Below are 19,885 nucleotides of genomic sequence, written 5' to 3'. Positions count from 1 at the left end.
AGACAACATTACAGCCATGTATTACATACAAAAACAGGGGGAGGGGACACACTCTCTCCAACTGTCCCACTTAGCCCAATACGTCCGGAGGTTGGCCATTCACCGCAAACTTTATCTCCTAGTGGAACAACTCCCAGGAGTCCACAATCAGATTGCAGATCTCCTCAGCAGGCAGAGACCGCAAATACATGAATGGGAACTTCACCCTCAGGTCCTCCTTCCATACTTTCAACATTGGGGAGTCCCTCACATAGACCTGTTCGCCACATACCAAAACTCAAAATGCCCAAACTTTGCTTCCAGGTATCCACACCCATTGTCCAAAGGCAATGCACTATGGATGAATTTGTCAGGGATATTTGCTTACGCTTTTCCGCCTCTCCAACTCATTCTATTAGTGGTTCGGAAACTCAACCAAGCATCCCGGACACTATTCCCATGTGGGCACGTCAGCCTTGGTTCACAACCCTATTGAAACTCTCAGTAGTTCCTCGTCAAAAACTACGTCTTACACCCAATCTTCTCACACAGAGCCATGGAGACATAAGACATCCAGACCCCAGTCAACTCAATCTGGCTCCTGAAGTCTTAGAGTTTGTCTATCTTAATCTACCGCCAGACTGCATGAATATTATCAAAGAGGCTAGACGTACTACCACAAGAGCCTACTATGCAGCAAAGTGGAAGCGGTTTGTGATATACTGTATTAACAACCACATCAACCTGCTTGATGCTTCTGTACAAAACATATGGTTCGAGGCATATGAGCTGCAGATCTTACACTGTGCAATAGATCGCCACCTGGTGTTGGGCTCGGATGATAGCATGTTGTTGTGGTCTTGGAAGAAGTCTTTGTAGTCAGGAAATCGGTGACTCCTTTCTTGGACGATAGTGTGCATGGGCATCGGCTCCTTCCTTAGATTGTTTTTTTCCGCCACTGGGTTCGGATGAACTTTTTCTGCTCCGGTACGAAATATACTTTTCAAGTACTTCGACGCGTAAAAACTTATTCAAACATAACCAAACTACTTTCGATATCGACAAACATCGTCTTGACTCAGTCAGCTCGATTCCGGTCGTCGACGCGGGCTGTTGAGCCTATCCATGCCGTGAGGCCTACACCTCATGGAGGGGACACCATTCAAAAGATGCCCCAACTGTGGAGCAAAGTTCCCACACAGTGACCATCACGAGGTGTGTAACCTGTGTTTATCTGCAGAACACGACGAACCCAGCTGCACAGCCTGTGCGTCCTTTTGATCTAAGAAAACCATTCGAGATCGGAGGGCCCGTCGACACGACATGCAGAGATCGGCCTGGGAACCTGTGGATATCTTAGACGAAGTTCATCTCGTTCCCAAAGAAGATTCAGACGATCTTCAAATCGTATCAGAGGCAGACTACTCAGATGACTCCATACCATCGGGTCAGTGCGTGAGTACAACTACCCCGGCCCCATACCCACCACCCAAATCGAAGGCAAAGGTCAACACTCCGCCTCCGGGGCCCAGTCGAGACCGCAAACACACTTTGAAAGCCCCGCCATCGAGCCCGGCTCCGAAGAAAATACTCAAGCCTTCCGGTAGCTCCTTACTGAGCAAGGCGCACGTGCCGATCCCACCAGCCCCCTCGGCAACGAAACCGAAAGAAGTCTCACCTCCGAAACCGTCGACTTCTAAAAACAAAACTATGAAGCCAGTTTCTGGCGCCTCGAAGCCGACGAGACCAGCTTCCACTCCGAAGCCAATATCTTCGGTACCAAAACATACAAGGCCTGATTCCGATGCGCTCAAGCCCTCGAAACAGCCTTCGACTCCAAAAACGACACCTTCTGTGCCGAAATCTGCGTCAAAGGACACAGTTACAACACCTAAGGCTAAAGACAAGCAGCAACCAAGCCCGAAACCGAAAAAATCGGCACTGGCAAAGGTTCTGCAAAGAGAAGAACTTTTCCAGCCTGATCCTCTACAAAAGAAGATCTACATTGATCAAAACACAGGTCATGTATCCACTACACCACACAGGAAGAGGAAGTCAGACACCTCACCTATACCTGCAGTGCCTGTCAAGAAGGACTCTGCCACATCTCCTATGCACCCTTCTTCTCCTATACTTCCTTCTCCTTCATCTCCTGTTCCTCCTAACCATTCATCTCACAATTCTCCTGAACACTTTCCTCCTCATTCTTCACCACATACACCTCAAAATTATGATGAGTATAGTATAGGGGAAGGGGTAGACCCAGGTGAGCCTTTTCCCTACCCTGTTAATGATCCAGATTGGGAGTACCCAAACCCACAAGATGTGCCAGATATTCCTGACTCAGTCATATCCATCAAAACCTTCTCCCCCAGAGGACAATATTGGTTTTGGACATTTACTCAATAGGGCTGCCTTTTATCATGGGGTCACCATGCATTCAGATGAGGCAGAGGATGATTTTTTTATTAGATACTTTTGAACAATCTCAAAGGTCTGTTCAAATTCTTCCTATGATCAAAGGGGTCATCAAACATGCTCCAGAGGTATTTAAAGATCCTGTACGTGCGAGGATCCTTAACTCTAGAATTGAGAAAAAGTACAGGCCTGGTCCTGGTGATCCAGCCTACATTAAAGGACAGCTACCCTTAGATTCACTAGTTGTCTCAAATGCTAGAAAAAGAGCAAACTCACAGACGTCAGGTGAAGCGCCACCCCCTGATAAAGAATCTAAGGAGATAGATGCTTCATCTGCACAATCAACTAATACATGGCGTATAGCTAACATGCAAGCCCTCCTTGCAAGATATGACAGGGCTCAATATGATCAGTTAGAAAAATGAATGCAACATCTACCTGACCAATATAAGGCGCAGGCAAACTACCTTCTACAAGAAGGCAATTTTATTTCAAATGCCTCAATCAAGTGTGCACTTGATGTAGCAGACACTGCATCTAAAGCTGTAAACACTAGTGTCCTACTTAGACGTCATGCGTGGCTACGCATTTCAGGATTTAAGCAGGAAGTGCAAACTACCATCTTAAATCTTCAACCAACATCAATTGTTTGGACCAGAGGTAGACACAGCACTTGAGAAAGTAAAAAAAGATACAGATACAGCCTAATCTATGGGAGCTTTGCAATCCACATAGGCTAGAGGCTCCTTTCGTCGCTCATTCTAAAGAGGAGGCTCCAAACAGACAGGAGCAGACAATACAGCTTCCTTCAAATCCAATACACAGGCATACTCCAGTAAAGGATGTTTTAGAGGAGGCTATAGAGGCAACAACAATAAAGGAAGAGGTCGAGGTAACCACAATAATCAAACCTCTTCCATCACAAAACAGTGACTTGCCTCTGCTCCCCCAACAGCACTCCACTCCTGTGGGGGGTAGACGAACACAGTTCCTACCTGTCTGGAATTCCATCACAACAGACACGCTGCTCAAACAAGAAGTCCTATCACTTCTTCAAAAGAACGCAATAGAAATACACTTAGACCAATTCTCGACCTCAGGCCCCTCAATCACTATATACACTCAGATCATTTTCATATGGTCACTTTACAACAAGTGCTCCCATTGCTGCAACAAGGAGACTTCCTTACAACACTAGATCTAAAAGACGCCGACTTCCACATTCCTATACATCCTACTCACAGGAAGTATCTAAGGTTTGTACTGGAAGGACAGCATTATCAATTCAAAGTGCTTCCATTCGGGGTAACAACTGCACCAAGAGTGTTCACAAAGTGCCTAGCAGTAGTAGCTGCACATCTCAGAAGACCACAAATACATGTCTTCCCTTATCTAGACGATTGGCTCATTCAATCAGTGTGTTCAACACACACATCAAACAATTCAAACATTCCACGACTTAAGGTTCACAATCAACTACATCAAGTCACACCTACAGCCCTCTAATGTACATCAGTATTTAGGGGCTACAATAAACACGTCTACAACCCTAGCGTATCCCAGTCCAGCAAGAATACAGAGCATTCAAGCCTTGGTCACAATGTTCCAACATCAACACACTCTCCCTGCCAGAGTGTTCATGAGACTAATAGGCATGATGGCATCTTGCATCTTCATTGTACCATATGCAAGACTGCAAATGCGTCTGTTACAGGAATGTCTAGCACAACAGTGGAATCAGGCTTAAGGACAACTAACAAACCTGGTGTTGGTAGACAGCCGCACACATCACTCTCTGCAGAGGTGGAACACCAAAAACTTGACAAAAGGGAGGCCGTTCCTCGAACCTGTTCCACAAATAGTACTAGCAGCAGACGCATCTCTCACAGGATGGGGAGCCCATCTCCTACAGCGTACAACTCAAGGGCAATGGACCAATCAACAAAAATCGTTCCATATCAATCACCTAGAGCTGCTAGCAATATTCTTAGCACTCAAAACATTCCAAGTACAAGTAAGGCACAAAGCTGTCTTAATCCGGACGGACAACATGACAGCTATGTACTATATACAAAAACAGGGGGGGACACTCTCTACAGCTGTCCCAGCTTGCACAGAACATTTGGAGATGGGCCTTTCTACAAAACATATATCTGTTAGCAGAACACCTTCCAGGAGTTCACAATCCGATGGCAGATCTGTTAAGTCGGTAGACACAACAGATTCACGAATGGGAATTACATCCGCATGTTCTGCAACCATTCTTTCACAAGTGGGGTCATCCAGACATAGATCAGTTCGCCACACACGAAAACGCAAAATGCCCAACCTTCACCTACAGTTTTCCACACCCCCTGTCCAAAGGCAATGCGATATGGATGAACTGGTCAGGCAGATTTGCGTACGCTTTTCCGCCACTACCACTAATACCACTAATAGTGCGCAAGCTACGACAACAGTCTCTCAAACTGATTTTAGTAGCTCCCACATGGGCACGCCAACCGTGGTATACAACTCTGCTAGAACTATCCCTAGTTCCACACCAAAAACTACGCCTGACACCATCCCTGCTAACGCAGAACCATGGAGACATCAGACATCCAGACCCTAGTCAACTGAATCTGGCAATCTGGCTCCTGAGTTATTAGTTTGGTTTTCTTAACCTACCACCAGACTGTATGAATATCATTAAAGAAGCCAGGAGACCTACTACTAGAGCTTGCTATGCTGCTAAATGGAAAAGAGTTGCCCTTTATTGCAACAATAACCACATTTAGCCCCTAGATGCTTCCATCCAAAATATCATTTGTTACCTTCTACATTTACAAAGATGTAATTTGGCATATTCATCTATATGCCTACATCTGGCAGCAATTGCAGCATATTTACAAAATAGACAACATCTGTCTCTATTTAGAGTGCCTGCTATTAAAGCGTTTATGGAAGGATTAAAAAGAATCATTCCTCCCAGGTTACCTTCCTCTCCAGTGTGGAACCTAAACATTGTTCTTACAAGGCTCATGGGACCACCTTTTGAACCTCTAAACAAATGTGAAATGCAATTCCTCACATGGAAAACAGCTTTTCTAATAGCTATTACCTCTCTTAGGAGAGTAAGTGAGATTCAAGCTTTCACTATACAAGAACCATTTTTACAATTACACCGTAATAAAGTGGTTCTCAGAACAAATCCCAAATTCCTTCCAAAAGTCATTACTCCGTTTCATTTAAACCAATCTGTAGAGTTACCAGTGTTTTTCCAAAACCCAGACTCTGTAGCAGAAAGAGCTCTACACACACTTGACGTTAAAGAGCTCTCCTCTATTATATAGATAGGACAAAATCCTTTCGCAAAACAAAGCAATTGTTTGTAGCTTACTCTCCACCACATAAAGGCAACCCCATCTGTAAAGCTGGAATGTCAAGGTGGATTGTAAAATGTATACAGATATGCTATCAAAAAGCAAAACGTACATTAACAGTTCCTCCTAGGTCGAACTCCACACGCAAACTAGAAGCCTCCATGGTTTTTTTGGGGAACCTTCCCCTAGAAGACATTTGCAAGGCAGCAACATGGTCTACAAAACACACCTTCACTAAACACTATTGTGTTGATGTGCAAGCTAAGCAGCAAGCTGCAGTAAGCCAAGCTGTCCTCAAAACCCTCTTTCAAACTACTGCAACAGATACAGGTGACCACCGCTAAGGGCAGACACTGCTGTACAATCTATGCACAGTGAAAGATCTGCAGCTCATATGCCTCGAACGGAAAATGCTACTTACCAGTATGCATCTGTTCTTGGCATGTAGAGCTGCAGAATGAGCTGCAGATTCTTACACGCCCTCCCGCCTTCCTGGGGCCTGTATCTGTTCCAGTTCTATCTTAATTAGATATACACGCATGGACATCCTTTCTTCTTTCTACAAACTCCATCATTTCCCATCATGGCGAAAAACAATCTAAGTATGGAGCCGATGCCCATGCGCACTATCGTCCAAGGTAGGAGTCCCCTATCTCGTGACTACAAAGACTTCTTCCAAGACGACAACAACATCCGAACCCAAAACCAGGTGGCGATCTAATGCACAGTGTAAGAATCTGCAGCTCTACATGCCAAGAACAGATGCATATTGATAAGTAGCATTTTCCTTATCTGTTACATCTACAATGTTCCAATTTAGCGTACACATCCATACGTATACATTTGGCCGCATTCGCTGCATACCTCCAGAATAGACAACATCTATTGCTTTTTAGAGTGCCTGTTATCAAAGCCTTTATGGAGAGACTCAAGAGTCATTCTCCTGATACGTCCACCTGCTCCAGTGTGGAATCTCAACATTGTTCTCACCAGACTAATGGGTCCACCCTTTGAGCCATTGCACAAATTTGAACTGCAATTTCTCACATGGAAAGTTGCTTTCCTTGTTGGTATCACATCACTCAGAAGAGTGGGTGAGCTTTAGGCATTAACTATAGAAGAACCCTTTTTACAAATGCACCAAAATAAAGTGGTTCTCCAGACTAATCCTAAATTCCTACCTAAAGTAATTTCTGCTTTTCTTATCAAGCAATCTTTTGAGTAACTGGTGTTCTTCCCTCAACCAGATTCAGTGGCAGAACGTACCCTACAAACATTGGGTGTGAATAGAGCATTGCCTTATTATATAGAAAGAACAAAACCTTTCTGTAACACAAATCAATTTTTTGTCACTTTTGCTCCGCCACACAAAGGCAATCCCATATCAAAATCAGGTATTGCAAGGAGGATAGTCAGGTGCATTCAAATATGCTATGCAAAAGCAAAACTAACGTTAACCCCCGCACACTCTGCACGCAAACTGGGGCCTTCTATGGCATTCTTGGGGAATATACTATAGATGACATATGCAAAGCTTCAACAAGGTCTACACCTCACAAAAACACTATTGTGTTGATGTTAGCAAAACAACAAGCTAGAGTGGGCCAGGCAGTTTTACGTACACTATTTCAGACCACTGCAACAGATACAGGTTATCCAGTACTTTGATAGATAACTGCTATATAGTCTATGCACAGTGATCTACAGCTAATATGCCTCACACCGAAAATGCTACTTACCCAGTATGCATCTGTTCTTGGCATATAGAGCTGTAGAGTCCTATGCGCCCACCCGCCTCCTTGGGTATCTATACCTTTTGCAGTAACATCTTATTTAGATACATGCAATACCTTTTGCAGTAACATCTTATTTAGATACATGCATTCATGGACATCTCATTTTACTAACTCCATTATCACCCTCTGCGGGAAAACAATCTAACAATGGAGTTGATGCCCATGTGCACTATCACCGAAAGAAGGAGTCTCCTACCTCGAGACTGGAAAGACTTCTTCGAAGAAAAACTAAGGGCCATATGTATCAAAATCTTCTTTTGCGATTCTCAAATAGCGATTTGTGGCGAATCGCTATTTGAGAATCGCAAAATGCTATGTATGTAGGATTTGCAAAAATTTTTGCGTATCCTACATATTCCTTAATTGCGAATCTCAAATTGCGATTCGCAATTAAGGAATACCTCCCCATTAGTTCCTATGGGCCTAGAAGACATTCTCAATTTGCGATTAGCAATTAGAGAATCGCAAATTGAGAATGCAATTGCAAGGGTGTCAAAAGGACACCCTGTTGCACTCCTGAAATAAGCGTGGGTGCACATGTGGCACACATACATTCCCTAAAGGCATGTATGTGCGCCACATGGCACTTTGAAAAATGCAAAAAAGTGAATTTTTCAAAGAAATCGCAAATTGAAGTTGGTGGTAATTAGCGATTCCTTAATCCCTTCCGCGCTGATGACGAGCTCAGCTCGTCATGAGGCTTACCTGCCGTGCGCTGATGACGAGCTGAGCTCGTCATGTAACGTGGTATTTTCAAAACCGTCGCACACAGCGGGAAAAGCCGCCGCAGCGATGCGGTTAAGGCCAAATTGCACTTTTTACATTGCATTGAAGGAATCGCTAAATTTGTGATTACTTATATGCAATTTTAAACAACAAGGGAACCCATTCGGTTATCCAGGGACCGTGGGTAGCTATATTTTATAAACAACAGTGGTCCCAAGGAGTCTGTGGATATAAATTTATCAGATAAAATACAGTCCACAATAGGCACAATCCTGTAGCACTTGCTTGGCACTACTTAAAAACCCTACTGAATTACAAGTGGCCAACTATGCTCCTTCTTGCCTAAAAACCCCTTTTTGTTTGTTCACAAAACGGTACAGGATTGTGCCTTCGTCTACTCCACTATATATTTCATTGAAAAATAAAAAATACCCTGTCCGGCTGGACAGTGGCCAATATAGCTCCTATTGTGGACTGTATTTTATCTGATAAATTTATATCCACAGACTCCTTGGGACCACTGTTGTTTATAAAATACTTATATGCAATGGCAAAATAAGGAATTGCAAATTTTGCGATTTCTTATTTTGCACGCAGTTTTGCCTTAATACATACCACTAAGCAAGATTGTGATCGCAAACGCCGAAATTCTGCTTGGTTTTGGCAAAATGTGGCTGGTCACAATCCTTCAATTATTTATTTATTTTTGTAATGTTTTCAGAATCCTGTAATAATGTAATGCACATCTCTTACAATGGCTGTCTAGAGATACTGTAATTCATTGTATTTCTCTCTCTCACTCCTTTCTTCTGGTTTGCAGGACTGTAGAAGAACTAAAGAACACAGAAACTCAGTGGAAGGATTCCCCCTTGGCTGTACGGCATCGTGAGATGCTAAAACGCTGCAAAACCCAGCTCAAGGTGTGTTCTGGCTTGCATTCAAACTGTTTTTATTAACTTTCAGTAGCATTGTATTTTAATTGACTCATTTTCCACAGATCATCAACATCATGTGTATTTACTCATTGTGTGATTGTATGTCCAGACGAGAGGAAATGACCGTTTCCTCTCACTTCCTCTCCAGCGAATTAGACTGGTAGTGTTGGGAATCAGAAAAACCTGCAGGATGCCTTATCTGTAGGTGATGATAAAGCATACCTCTGCCTTTGTACTCCCAACTGAGTAGGCACACACACAATAAACTATATTTTACAATTATGTGATTATTTGTTATATATTATTTGTCTACAAATAATATGGATCCCAATGATTGCACAGTATCTGCTGCATTGTTTAGAACATTTACAATCAGTGCAAATGTTAAATGCTTAATCATATTTAACACATCTCTTTCCTATCAGTCTGTACTCTACCTAAGGTATTTTAATGTTATCACCCTTCTGACAAGTGTGACTGTATTATTTATTAAGCCTTAATTATACCAAGCCGCCATGTGTTGTTTACCTTAATGTCTTTCTCTGGTATCGTGACAGCAGTTGGAATTTAGCCCTTCAACATCTCCAATTCCCAAATCATTCATGTGTCTAACTTTCTTAAATACAATCATCACTGATTCTGCTTTTTGGAGTGAGGAGGGGGTCACTCATACAAACAGAACCACTTTGCACAAGCAAAAGGCTACGGAACCAATTGCTTCTTTTTTCTTTCTTCTAAGCAGAATATGAAAAGGTCATCTCTTGCACCTGCTGTAATGACATGGGCACCAGAGAAGTGGAACGTTTTCCTTTTCTCTCTGGTTAGTTTTAACAGTGTCAAAAACAAGGAGTTACTAAACAGAAAATATGGTGATCCTGTACACACTGTGTTCGATTTACCAAGCAATTAGTATCCTTGGGGCCAATACTATAACACACATTCCTTAATGCTGAATCCGATATGTATACATGCAGTCAGGCTGTTTAATGAAGTCCCTGGCAAACATGACAGACTTTTCTTTCTAGGGGATCCTCATCAATAGTCATGAGCAGTAGAATATTCCCGCCCATGTCCTGGATCCCGGAAACACAATCATGTATGTGCTCCACACACACACACACACACACACACACACACATATACATATATATATATATATATATATATATATATATATATATATATATATATATATATATATATATATATATATATTCCCAACACTTCAGCCCCTCCGTACACGGGACTAGTTTCAAAGAAGGGCACTCAAAATCACTCCAGCGGGCTAGCCATATTTATTCGCAGCTTTGCAGTATAACAAGGGTTACAAATGCGTTTCGGCGTTGCCGCCTTCGTCAGTGTAAACTATTGCATTTTTTTTCAGTGATTTAAATAACCATTCATAGGATTCTGGCGAAGTGGAATCACAAACACGTCCCGTCTGAAATGGGACGTGTTTGTGATTCCACTTCGCCAGAATCCTAGGCGCTGCAGGACAAATGACTGTTTACTGACCTGTTTAAAATTCATACTGGTCACAATTACTTCAGACTGTGTCTAAAAAGCAGATAAGACTCCGCACGAGTGACACCGGGCGATTTCTGCGTTATAATATACATGCATGGGAGTGAAGATTTGACTTCATATCCAGCCTTGATGAGTGCTTTCCACATCCACTAGTTAAGGCATTAGGATACTGTGATCCACCAACGTTTTCACTGCGTGAAACTGTGATTGCGATTTGCGAGCAGATTACAATATTTCTATACAGATCAGCACTGATAATGGTCCTGAGGATGGTTTCATCAAATCATTATTAAGAAACCGAAACGTCGACAATACATCTCATCCCCCTCTTTGTTTTACTCAATGTGTTTTGGGATAGGTGTTTTTTAGGTTCTGTTGAGTCACTTAGCAATTTATTTATATGTGTACCCACAGTCCTAAAATCTTATTTGTTTATTTATCTGTATATGAAGTTGATTTAATGAACTATTTGATAAAAACCTTTTCGTATACACCTTGTGTCTTTGTTTATATGTTATATGTTGATAATATAAATTGATCAGTTTTGATTAATTCACCCCAAGGATGATCCATTGATCCTTTCTAGAATAATTTCAACTAACAAATATAGACTGAATAAGTCCCTTGAAGGCAATTTTACCCTTCTACTTTCATTACCCAAGCCCTCAAGGGTATTCCGGGTTGCTCACTTCCTTGATTATCAATTCAAATACAATCATCAAAACATTTGAGGGCATTCACAAATCATTTCGTGATTATACTGGTCAGTTCATTGGTGATATAAATTCATATGTCAGTATGATACTGTATAACATATTCCTGGTCGCCTATCATTTCTAAAGGCTGTTATGTACAGTTCTCATAATCACTCCCTTAATTAACCAGCTATCTTTAGCTTTGGAGTTGGGAACTGGAATAGGTGGTTCACGGATATTTGGCCCGGGAGTTTTCTTGGTTATAGGACTAAGTGTGGCCCTTGCAATCAAGCCCTGAATGGGCTTTATTGTATTCTGATCAATGTTTTGTCAGATCTTAGGTTTTGGGAGGCAAATTATTTTTCCTCTTCTCTAAGTTAAACTCTCACCCAAGTATTTGACAATTCATTAGATATGGGTCCACATTTCTTCCTCATTATTCATACCTCCTGGGATCTTGGTCTGGAGTAAGATGATGAACCTGGATTCTAAAATCCGCAACTTTCTTACCCAATCTCCACCTCGCTCGGTTCTGACCAATTGTTCTAATATGAAGAAGGTAAGTAAGTTGCTGTTACTTCTGTGCATCTCCTCAAAATGCCGAGCCACAGGGTAGCTCTGGTCTCTCGTTGAGATGGCTCTCATATGCTCAAGAACTCTTAGTTTAGTCTGCTTGATTGTGCTCCCTATGTATTTTCTCCCACAGGGGCACATCAAGCAATATATGGTGTATTCCGAGTTGCAATTGAGCAACTTGGTTATTTGGGTTTTCTTCATTTTTCCAGGTATTTGATAGTCTTTCACCTTGTGTGAGTTTCTGCATGCCTTGCATTTCATGCAAGGATAAAAACCCACTATTGGTGGTTTCTTCCTACTCTTACACTCATAGTGGCTGTTGACAAGATGGTCCTTAAAAGAGTTTCCTTTCCTGTATGATATTAGGGGATATTCTGATAGTGTCTTCCCTATCACACTGTCTATCTTCAAGATCTTCCAGTTTCTTTTCATAATGTTGAAGACTTCTGCTGATTTTTCTGAGTATCCTGTGATCATTCTGACCTTGGATTCACCTGATCTTGGTTTATCAATGAGTAGGTCATTTCTCCCCACTGCATCGCTTCTAATTTCAGCCTGATCCAGGACTCCTTTACAGTTTCCCCTCTGACTGAATCTTTTCCTGGACTCTCCTCGCACTTTCTCAAACTCCTTGTCTGTCGAACAATTTCGCTTCATACGTAAAAACTCTCCTAGTGGGATATTATTAATCACACTTCAAGGGTGGTAACTCCCTGAACGGAGGATGGTGTTGCCCGATGTGGGCTTACGGTATACTGCAGTTTGAATAGCATTACCTTCAACGTAAACTCGAAGGTCTAAATAGAAGACCTCCTTTTTGCTGATGTTACTTGTGAAGTGGAGGTTTAGATTAAAAAAAAAATATATAGATAGATAGATAGACAGATAGAGATATATATAGATAGATATATAGATGGATATATATATATCTGAGGAAGGCCAACAAGAGGCCGAAATGCATTATGCCGCTCGATCTTGAAATAAAGCGTTTCCAAGCTGTCCCCCGTGTGGCCTCCGCTCTTTGTTCAGTTGAGAGGAGATGTTTGGATATATATATATATGTATATGTATATATGTATATGTATATGTATATATATATATGTATATGTATATGTATATATATGTATATAATTTTCAAAGTTTCCAAAAGTAACAGTGCTCTCAGCTCGCAAATCAAACGCAACTCCACTGCTTCTCCAAGGGTGTTTATTCACCTAACAACATGTTTCGGCTGCGGACAGCCTTGTTCACGTTAGGTTGTTGTCAGTTTCAACCACTGATAAAGTATTGGTGAAAAAAACATAGAAACAGGACTTTCAAAACGGGACCATAGCTTAAAGTTAAAAGCATGAAACACTTATAATCGGGGGTCATGTGCACATTTCTAAAGCCCAACAGTGTGTCCCTGCACATTTTACAAATTATTTACAGTAAAAAGCAAATTATTGTAAGTCAACATAATTTTCAAAAACTTATTGAAAAATTAATCATGTGTTAAGTGTGCACACAGTGGCAGAGAAAACATGTACTTCACAATGCTATGTTCAGCGGGCAGTGAAAGAGTTTTTGCATGCACGTTCGTGAATAAAGGTGGCGTTCAAATAAGCCGTCATGGTTGTAGTTTGCACAGTCGGCATGGACGACACGGAAAAAGTTTACATGCACGTTCGTAACTACAGGTAGCGTTGAGATAAACCGCGATGATTGTAGTTTGTACAAATGGCACAGAGAGTACAGAACTACGTAGAACTGTGCGTATCAATGGGGTGCCTGCCGCTCATTCTACCAGCTTGTCAGTTCGCCACATACAGTAAATAAGGTGTAAATTACCTTAAATGGCTAACATTCTATGTCTGTAAAATACACAATTTAAAAATAACGTGAAATTAATGCTCCTTCATATCTCCCATAAATAAAACGGAGTTACGCACTCAGTAATGCAATGTACCTAACGATTCTATGTCAAATACATGAACATCGCACGAGATGTCACATCTAGAGTTCAGGACTTGTGTCACAAATAACTACTAAGTGACACTGTGCAAAGTATAACTATAGACAGGTCCAAGTTCAAATGTTTAAAGTCCAAATCAAAAAGTTGCCCCCACATCGGGGCTTACAGTGCTCTTAAGAAACTGACGTGATGACAAAGGAGTGAGTGGCCGTGCTCGTGAAAGTGGTCAGTTAATTTCCATATAACAGGAAACATCAGGTAAGTGAAGTGGCGACGAGATCCGGTACTGGGTGCCAATCTATAAATAAAACATGAGAGAACAAAGATCAGGACTCAACATGTTGGTTAAAAAACTCACTAAGAGCATCAATATGTGAATAAACAGTGCAATCATACATGGAAGAGAGTAAGAGAAGAGGAAATACAGAGTATAAACTAGCATGTATAACCCTTAAAAAAAAAAACAATGCAACAACAGGGCAGGAAAAATATATACATAACCTGCTCAAATCACTCAGTTTAATCCCTAAGATGTACTGCTAGCTCCTCATCCTGATTCAGTCCTCCTGGAGCCTTACTCTGAAACTCTATGATATACTTAGACTCTTTTTGTCTTAGTTTCAAAGTCCTATCTCCTCCCCGAGGATTTCTTTCCATTTGTTCTAACACATGGAAACTCATCTGAGCTGGATTAGAGAAATGTTTCTCAGCAAAATGTCTTGCTACAGGGTATTTTTCATTTTTGTTGGAAATTGCCCGGTAGTGTTCAAGGACACGGTTTTTGGCCTGTTTGTACTGCTACCTATGTACCACAGGCCACAAGGACATACGATAACATAGATGACGAAAGTCGTGCTGCAAGTCAAAAATTGTTTAAGTTCTTTTCTTATCCCATTGTACTCTACAATTTTCTTGTGAGTGCTGAATCTGCACGCTTTACAGTGACCACAGGGAAAGAAACCAGCCAACCCCAGGTTTTGCACCTTAGGGTAGATCGTGATGTCACTTTTCACAACCATATCGCGTATGGATCTGCCCTTCCTATATGTTATAAGGGGTCTGTTAGAGATGTCATTGCCGATCACACTATCGGCAGTGAGAATGTTCCAATTCTGGGATATGATTTTTTGAATTTGCTTAGATTCAGTATTGTATGTGAGAATGAGACGGGTATGTTCATCCTCGCATGACATACTGGGAGCCTTTTCTTCTAGAGTACCAGACCTGGGAATACCATCCGCCCGGGATTTGGCCTTTCTTATCACCCAAGCTGGATAGCCTCTGTCTTTAAATCTGGCTGTCATTTCAAGGCTGACTTGTTCATACGCCTCATTCGTGCTGCAGTTCCTTTTTGCCCTGAGAGGTTCTCCAAACGGAATACTCCACTTGAGAGTCTCCGGATGGCTGCTCAGAGCATGAAGGACACTGTTCCCCGCAGTGGACTTTCTGAATAGACAAATTTGTAATTGGCCTCTAGTCACCTCAACTTTCACATCTAGATATTCTGCCATGGTGCTACTGATGTTACTGGTGAGTATGATATTCAGATTATTTACATTGAGATTTCTAACAAAATCCTGGGCCATTTCCAAAGACCCCCTCCAAATCACGAAGAGGTCGTCAATGTAACGCCACCACGTGTTGACATATTGCCAATACTCTGTGAGATTAGGGTCAGAACGGATGCTTTGCTCCCAGTGCCCCAAAAAGAGGTTCGCAAAACTGGGAGCAAAGCATGAACCCATCGCCGTTCCAGTGGTTTGTCTGTACAGGACCCCATCAAAGAGAAAATAGTTGTTACAGAGACAGTATGACATCATGTCTACCAGCATTTTGCTGTGTTCTCTAAAACGAAGTGGACGTCCTGCTAAGAAACTCGCACATGCTGCCAACCCTTGTTTGTGGTCAATAATGGTATACAAGGATTGTACGTCCAAGGTAATGAGAAGGTTGTTGTCTTCCCATTGTACAGTAGACAGTTTTTTGAGAAAATCTTTCGTGTCTTTTATATAGCTAGGAAGATTGTGTACCCAGTCCCTCAGGAAAAATTCAACATACTTGGATATGTGTTCCGAGACACAGCCTCTCGAAGACACAATGGGTCTGCCCGGTGGATCCACTGCATTTTTGTGGAGCTTAGGGAGTAGATACATCACCAGGAGTATGGGATGATCATTCTTAAGGTACCTAAATTCTTCCCACTCCAAGATACCCTGGTCTTTCCATTGGATAAGTTTTTCCCAAATTGCCAAAATGCTATTATTGTAGAGATCGTACGTGGGAACGGTGTAATATTTGCCATCGCCTAATTGTCTCAAGGCTTCTTTGGTGTAGGCTTCTTGATCCAAAGTAACTATGTTACCTCCCTTGTCAGCGGGACGCACCACTACTGATTTGTCCTCCATGAGAGAGATAAGTACATTTCTTTGTTGTGGGGTCAGGTTTTGTTCTCTGGGACCACCCCTGCCCCTGTTCTTACATTGTGTACCAATCTGTTTGTTAACACATTCATGGAAGGTATCAATATTGTCATGGGGCATGTTTGGAATAAAAGTGGACTTTGGTTTAAACCCAGAGAGTGAACTGTTATCAGTTACAAAAGCCGCTTCATCTAGCAATTGTGTGGCAGAGCTTACCTCTGTCTCTTCATCAGTGTCAGAAGGCATACGGTCTAACTCTATGATGTTGATGATACTGTCCACATCCCCAATACAAAAATTCTCATCAGCAGTAGTGTTGGTAGTTCTTGCCTTACCTTGATTACCTCCCAATCTCTTGAGTTTGTGCCACTTTTTGAGTTTTAACTTGCGCACAAAATTAAAAATATCAATGCGGGTTTCACTGAACCCAAACGGCATAGAAGGACAAAATGAAAGACCCAAGCTCAGGGTGAATTTTTCCAGAGTAGACCTGTGTCTTTTAGAAAGATTTATGATAGTTTTATTTACCAATTCTTCATCCATTATTGGCCTCTTTTGGAGCGTGTTACAATGTTTCCCTCGTTGCCTTTTGCCTTGCCTCTTTTCCCACCTCTGGAAAAGCCTCTTCCCCCAGGTTGTTCCTCCGTTTCCTCTTCCTCGTGCTCGTCCTCTGCCCCTCGGAGTGTATACCACTGGTGCCGGAGTCTCCACTGCCGCCCGTCTGCTCCGGCGCAGATGGCGGTATTCCTCCAAAAAATTCACCTTGGGCGGTCTTGCATCAGGCGCAATTGTTTCTTCCATTGATGCATCGGACTCAGTGCCACTCGAGATGATAGTAGTTTCTATATTCTGAGGTGTGGTGTTAGCAGAGTTGGATTTGTTTTGATATAAATGATCGTATTTTCGACTAAATGTTAGAATCCTGCCACTGTCATAATTGTTGTAGTCGCGATCCAACTTCCTCTCCTTTCTTGCTTTTATATCGTCTTCATACTGTTTGCGACGTTTTTTCATTGGGGTAATCAGAGTATTGACTGTTTCTTCATCTGCTGCTGATTTGATGATTTCCATTAATTCCTTAATTTGTTTTAAAAGTTCCTCTCGGTCAATCCACGCATACTTTACCAATATCTCTAGCATGCGTTTGGAACTTAAAGCGGAATTTTCTGACCAGTCTTTGAGCATGGCTGGGTTAGGCGTTTCGTAGGTGGGTGTGGTAAAGATCCTCAAACCACGTGGAACCATGTCTTGATCCAAGTAATTTTGAAGGGATATTGGCTCCCACCATTTAGAGATTTCGCTTTTCTTCAGCTTTTCCAATTTGTCTATTTTATCCTTGATTGTATGTGGGGACTCGATTTTATCTTCTTTAGGTTGGCCCCCACCTTTCTTGCGTCTTGAAAAAAGAGCTTGGGCTGCTGCTCTCCTCTCATCATCCTCTTCCATGATGGCACCCCTCAGAGTTGTTGTAAAAGTGGAGTTAATGCTATGTTTTGCGATCCCTTCAGTAAGATATGAAGTTCCTCCTGCGCTTGAAAAATGCTCCTTCACGTGCTTATTGTAAACAGTTTGAATGTCACGTAGCAATGCGCTCTGCGGTGTGTAGGCTTCTGTGTCTTAGCCTACACCTGCACGTTGTAGAGATTACACCGGTTCCAGGTGTAAAGCACGTAATATCTGTACACTTTCCTCAGTGGTATAGGACCTAGCCCTAATAAGCCGGGCTTGAGTGGTGTACACTAGTTCAGGGCTCGAGCACCAAGAATCGAGGCCCCCATCACATATGCCCCCACGGGAGCGGCGACAGACGCCAAAAGGAGACTGCCCCTCCCCCTCGAAAAGCAAAAAAAAGTCAGAGCGGACTTTGTAAATATATATATATATATATATATATATATATATATATATATATATATATATATATATATATATGGATTTGAGCAGCGGACATGAGCTACTTGAAAAGAGCCCACTTATGGCTGGATATGATTTAATATGAGGACGAGACTGTTATATTTATTTGCAACTGTGCGCACAAAAATATCCTAACGAGCGACACAGTTGGGAAACTACTGTTACCAGAATGCCTTCCTTATCATGTGACCGAATTGAGGTAAATAAAATAAGGGTAAATCAACAGCAGTTTCCTTGCATGAATACAGCCGCCCTGCCTGTGACCAAGAACTTTCTGTTCGAAACGCGTAAGGCTTACCTATCAGAAACTTCAAGCTGTCTCTATCACGCTGCTGCCTTATCAGTTGGTGTTGGTGAGTGCCTCCTAAAGCTTGGGCGCTTGTGAGTTGTGATGTAAAATGCGGCAGTCCTGCCGCGAGGAGTGCACCCCCGCGCTACCATACGCGGGCCTGGAGCTTTGCACACACGAGGCTCTGTTTGGATGACACTTGGCCTTTGGATTTGAGCAGCGGACATGAGCTACTTGAAAAGAGCCCACTTATGGCTGGATATGATTTAATATGAGGACGAGACTGTTATATTTATTTGCAACTGTGCGCACAAAAATATCCTAACGAGCGACACAGTTGGGAAACTACTGTTACCAGAATGCCTTCCTTATCATGTGACCGAATTGAGGTAAATAAAATAAGGGTAAATCAACAGCAGTTTCCTTGCATGAATACAGCCGCCCTGCCTGTGACCAAGAACTTTCTGTTCGAAACGCGTAAGGCTTACCTATCAGAAACTTCAAGCTGTCTCTATCACGCTGCTGCCTTATCAGTTGGTGTTGGTGAGTGCCTCCTAAAGCTTGGGCGCTTGTGAGTTGTGATGTAAAATGCGGCAGTCCTGCCGCGAGGAGTGCACCCCCGCGCTACCATACGCGGGCCTGGAGCTTTGCACACACGAGGCTCTGTTTGGATGACACTTGGCCTTTGGATTTGAGCAGCGGACATGAGCTACTTGAAAAGAGCCCACTTATGGCTGGATATGATTTAATATGAGGACGAGACTGTTCTATTTATTTGCAACTGTGCGCACAAAAATATCCTAACGAGCGACACAGTTGGGAAACTACTGTTACCAGAATGCCTTCCTTATCATGTGACCGAATTGAGGTAAATAAAATAAGGGTAAATCAACAGCAGTTTCCTTGCATGAATACAGCCGCCCTGCCTGTGACCAAGAACTTTCTGTTCGAAACGCGTAAGGCTTACCTATCAGAAACTTCAAGCTGTCTCTATCACGCTGCTGCCTTATCAGTTGGTGTTGGTGAGTGCCTCCTAAAGCTTGGGCGCTTGTGAGTTGTGATATATATATATTGTGATATATATATATATATATATATATATATATATATATATATATATATATATATATATATATATATATATACAGCCTTACATATAATAGAGCTGAATAATGCTGTATACAATACATTAGAAACAGATAAAATCAACAGCGGAACATGTTTTAAAACTGTTTTAATGCTTAGCAATCAGCACAAACTGTCAGATAGGACTGAACGCACAAACAGCTCCCAG

General features: G+C 42.1%; 1 protein-coding gene across 2 annotated transcripts in view; it reads left to right on the top strand.

Annotated features, from left to right (window-relative positions):
* The window catches only part of UBE4B (ubiquitination factor E4B), a 1,174,709-nt gene that overhangs the window by 506,756 nt on the left and 648,068 nt on the right, over positions 1-19,885 (top strand). For both annotated transcript variants that reach the window (XM_086921364.1, XM_086921363.1), the window contains one exon: positions 9,102-9,201. In XM_086921364.1, the coding sequence (XP_086777490.1) occupies positions 9,102-9,201 (100 nt within the window). The remainder of the gene's footprint in view (positions 1-9,101; positions 9,202-19,885) is intronic.

This window comes from Lissotriton vulgaris, chromosome 5, assembly GCF_964263255.1.
Source record: "Lissotriton vulgaris chromosome 5, aLisVul1.2, whole genome shotgun sequence".
NCBI lineage: Eukaryota > Metazoa > Chordata > Amphibia > Caudata > Salamandridae > Lissotriton > Lissotriton vulgaris.
The sequence above is the reverse complement of the archived record's forward strand: the minus strand, read 5'-3'. Positions and strand labels throughout refer to the sequence as shown.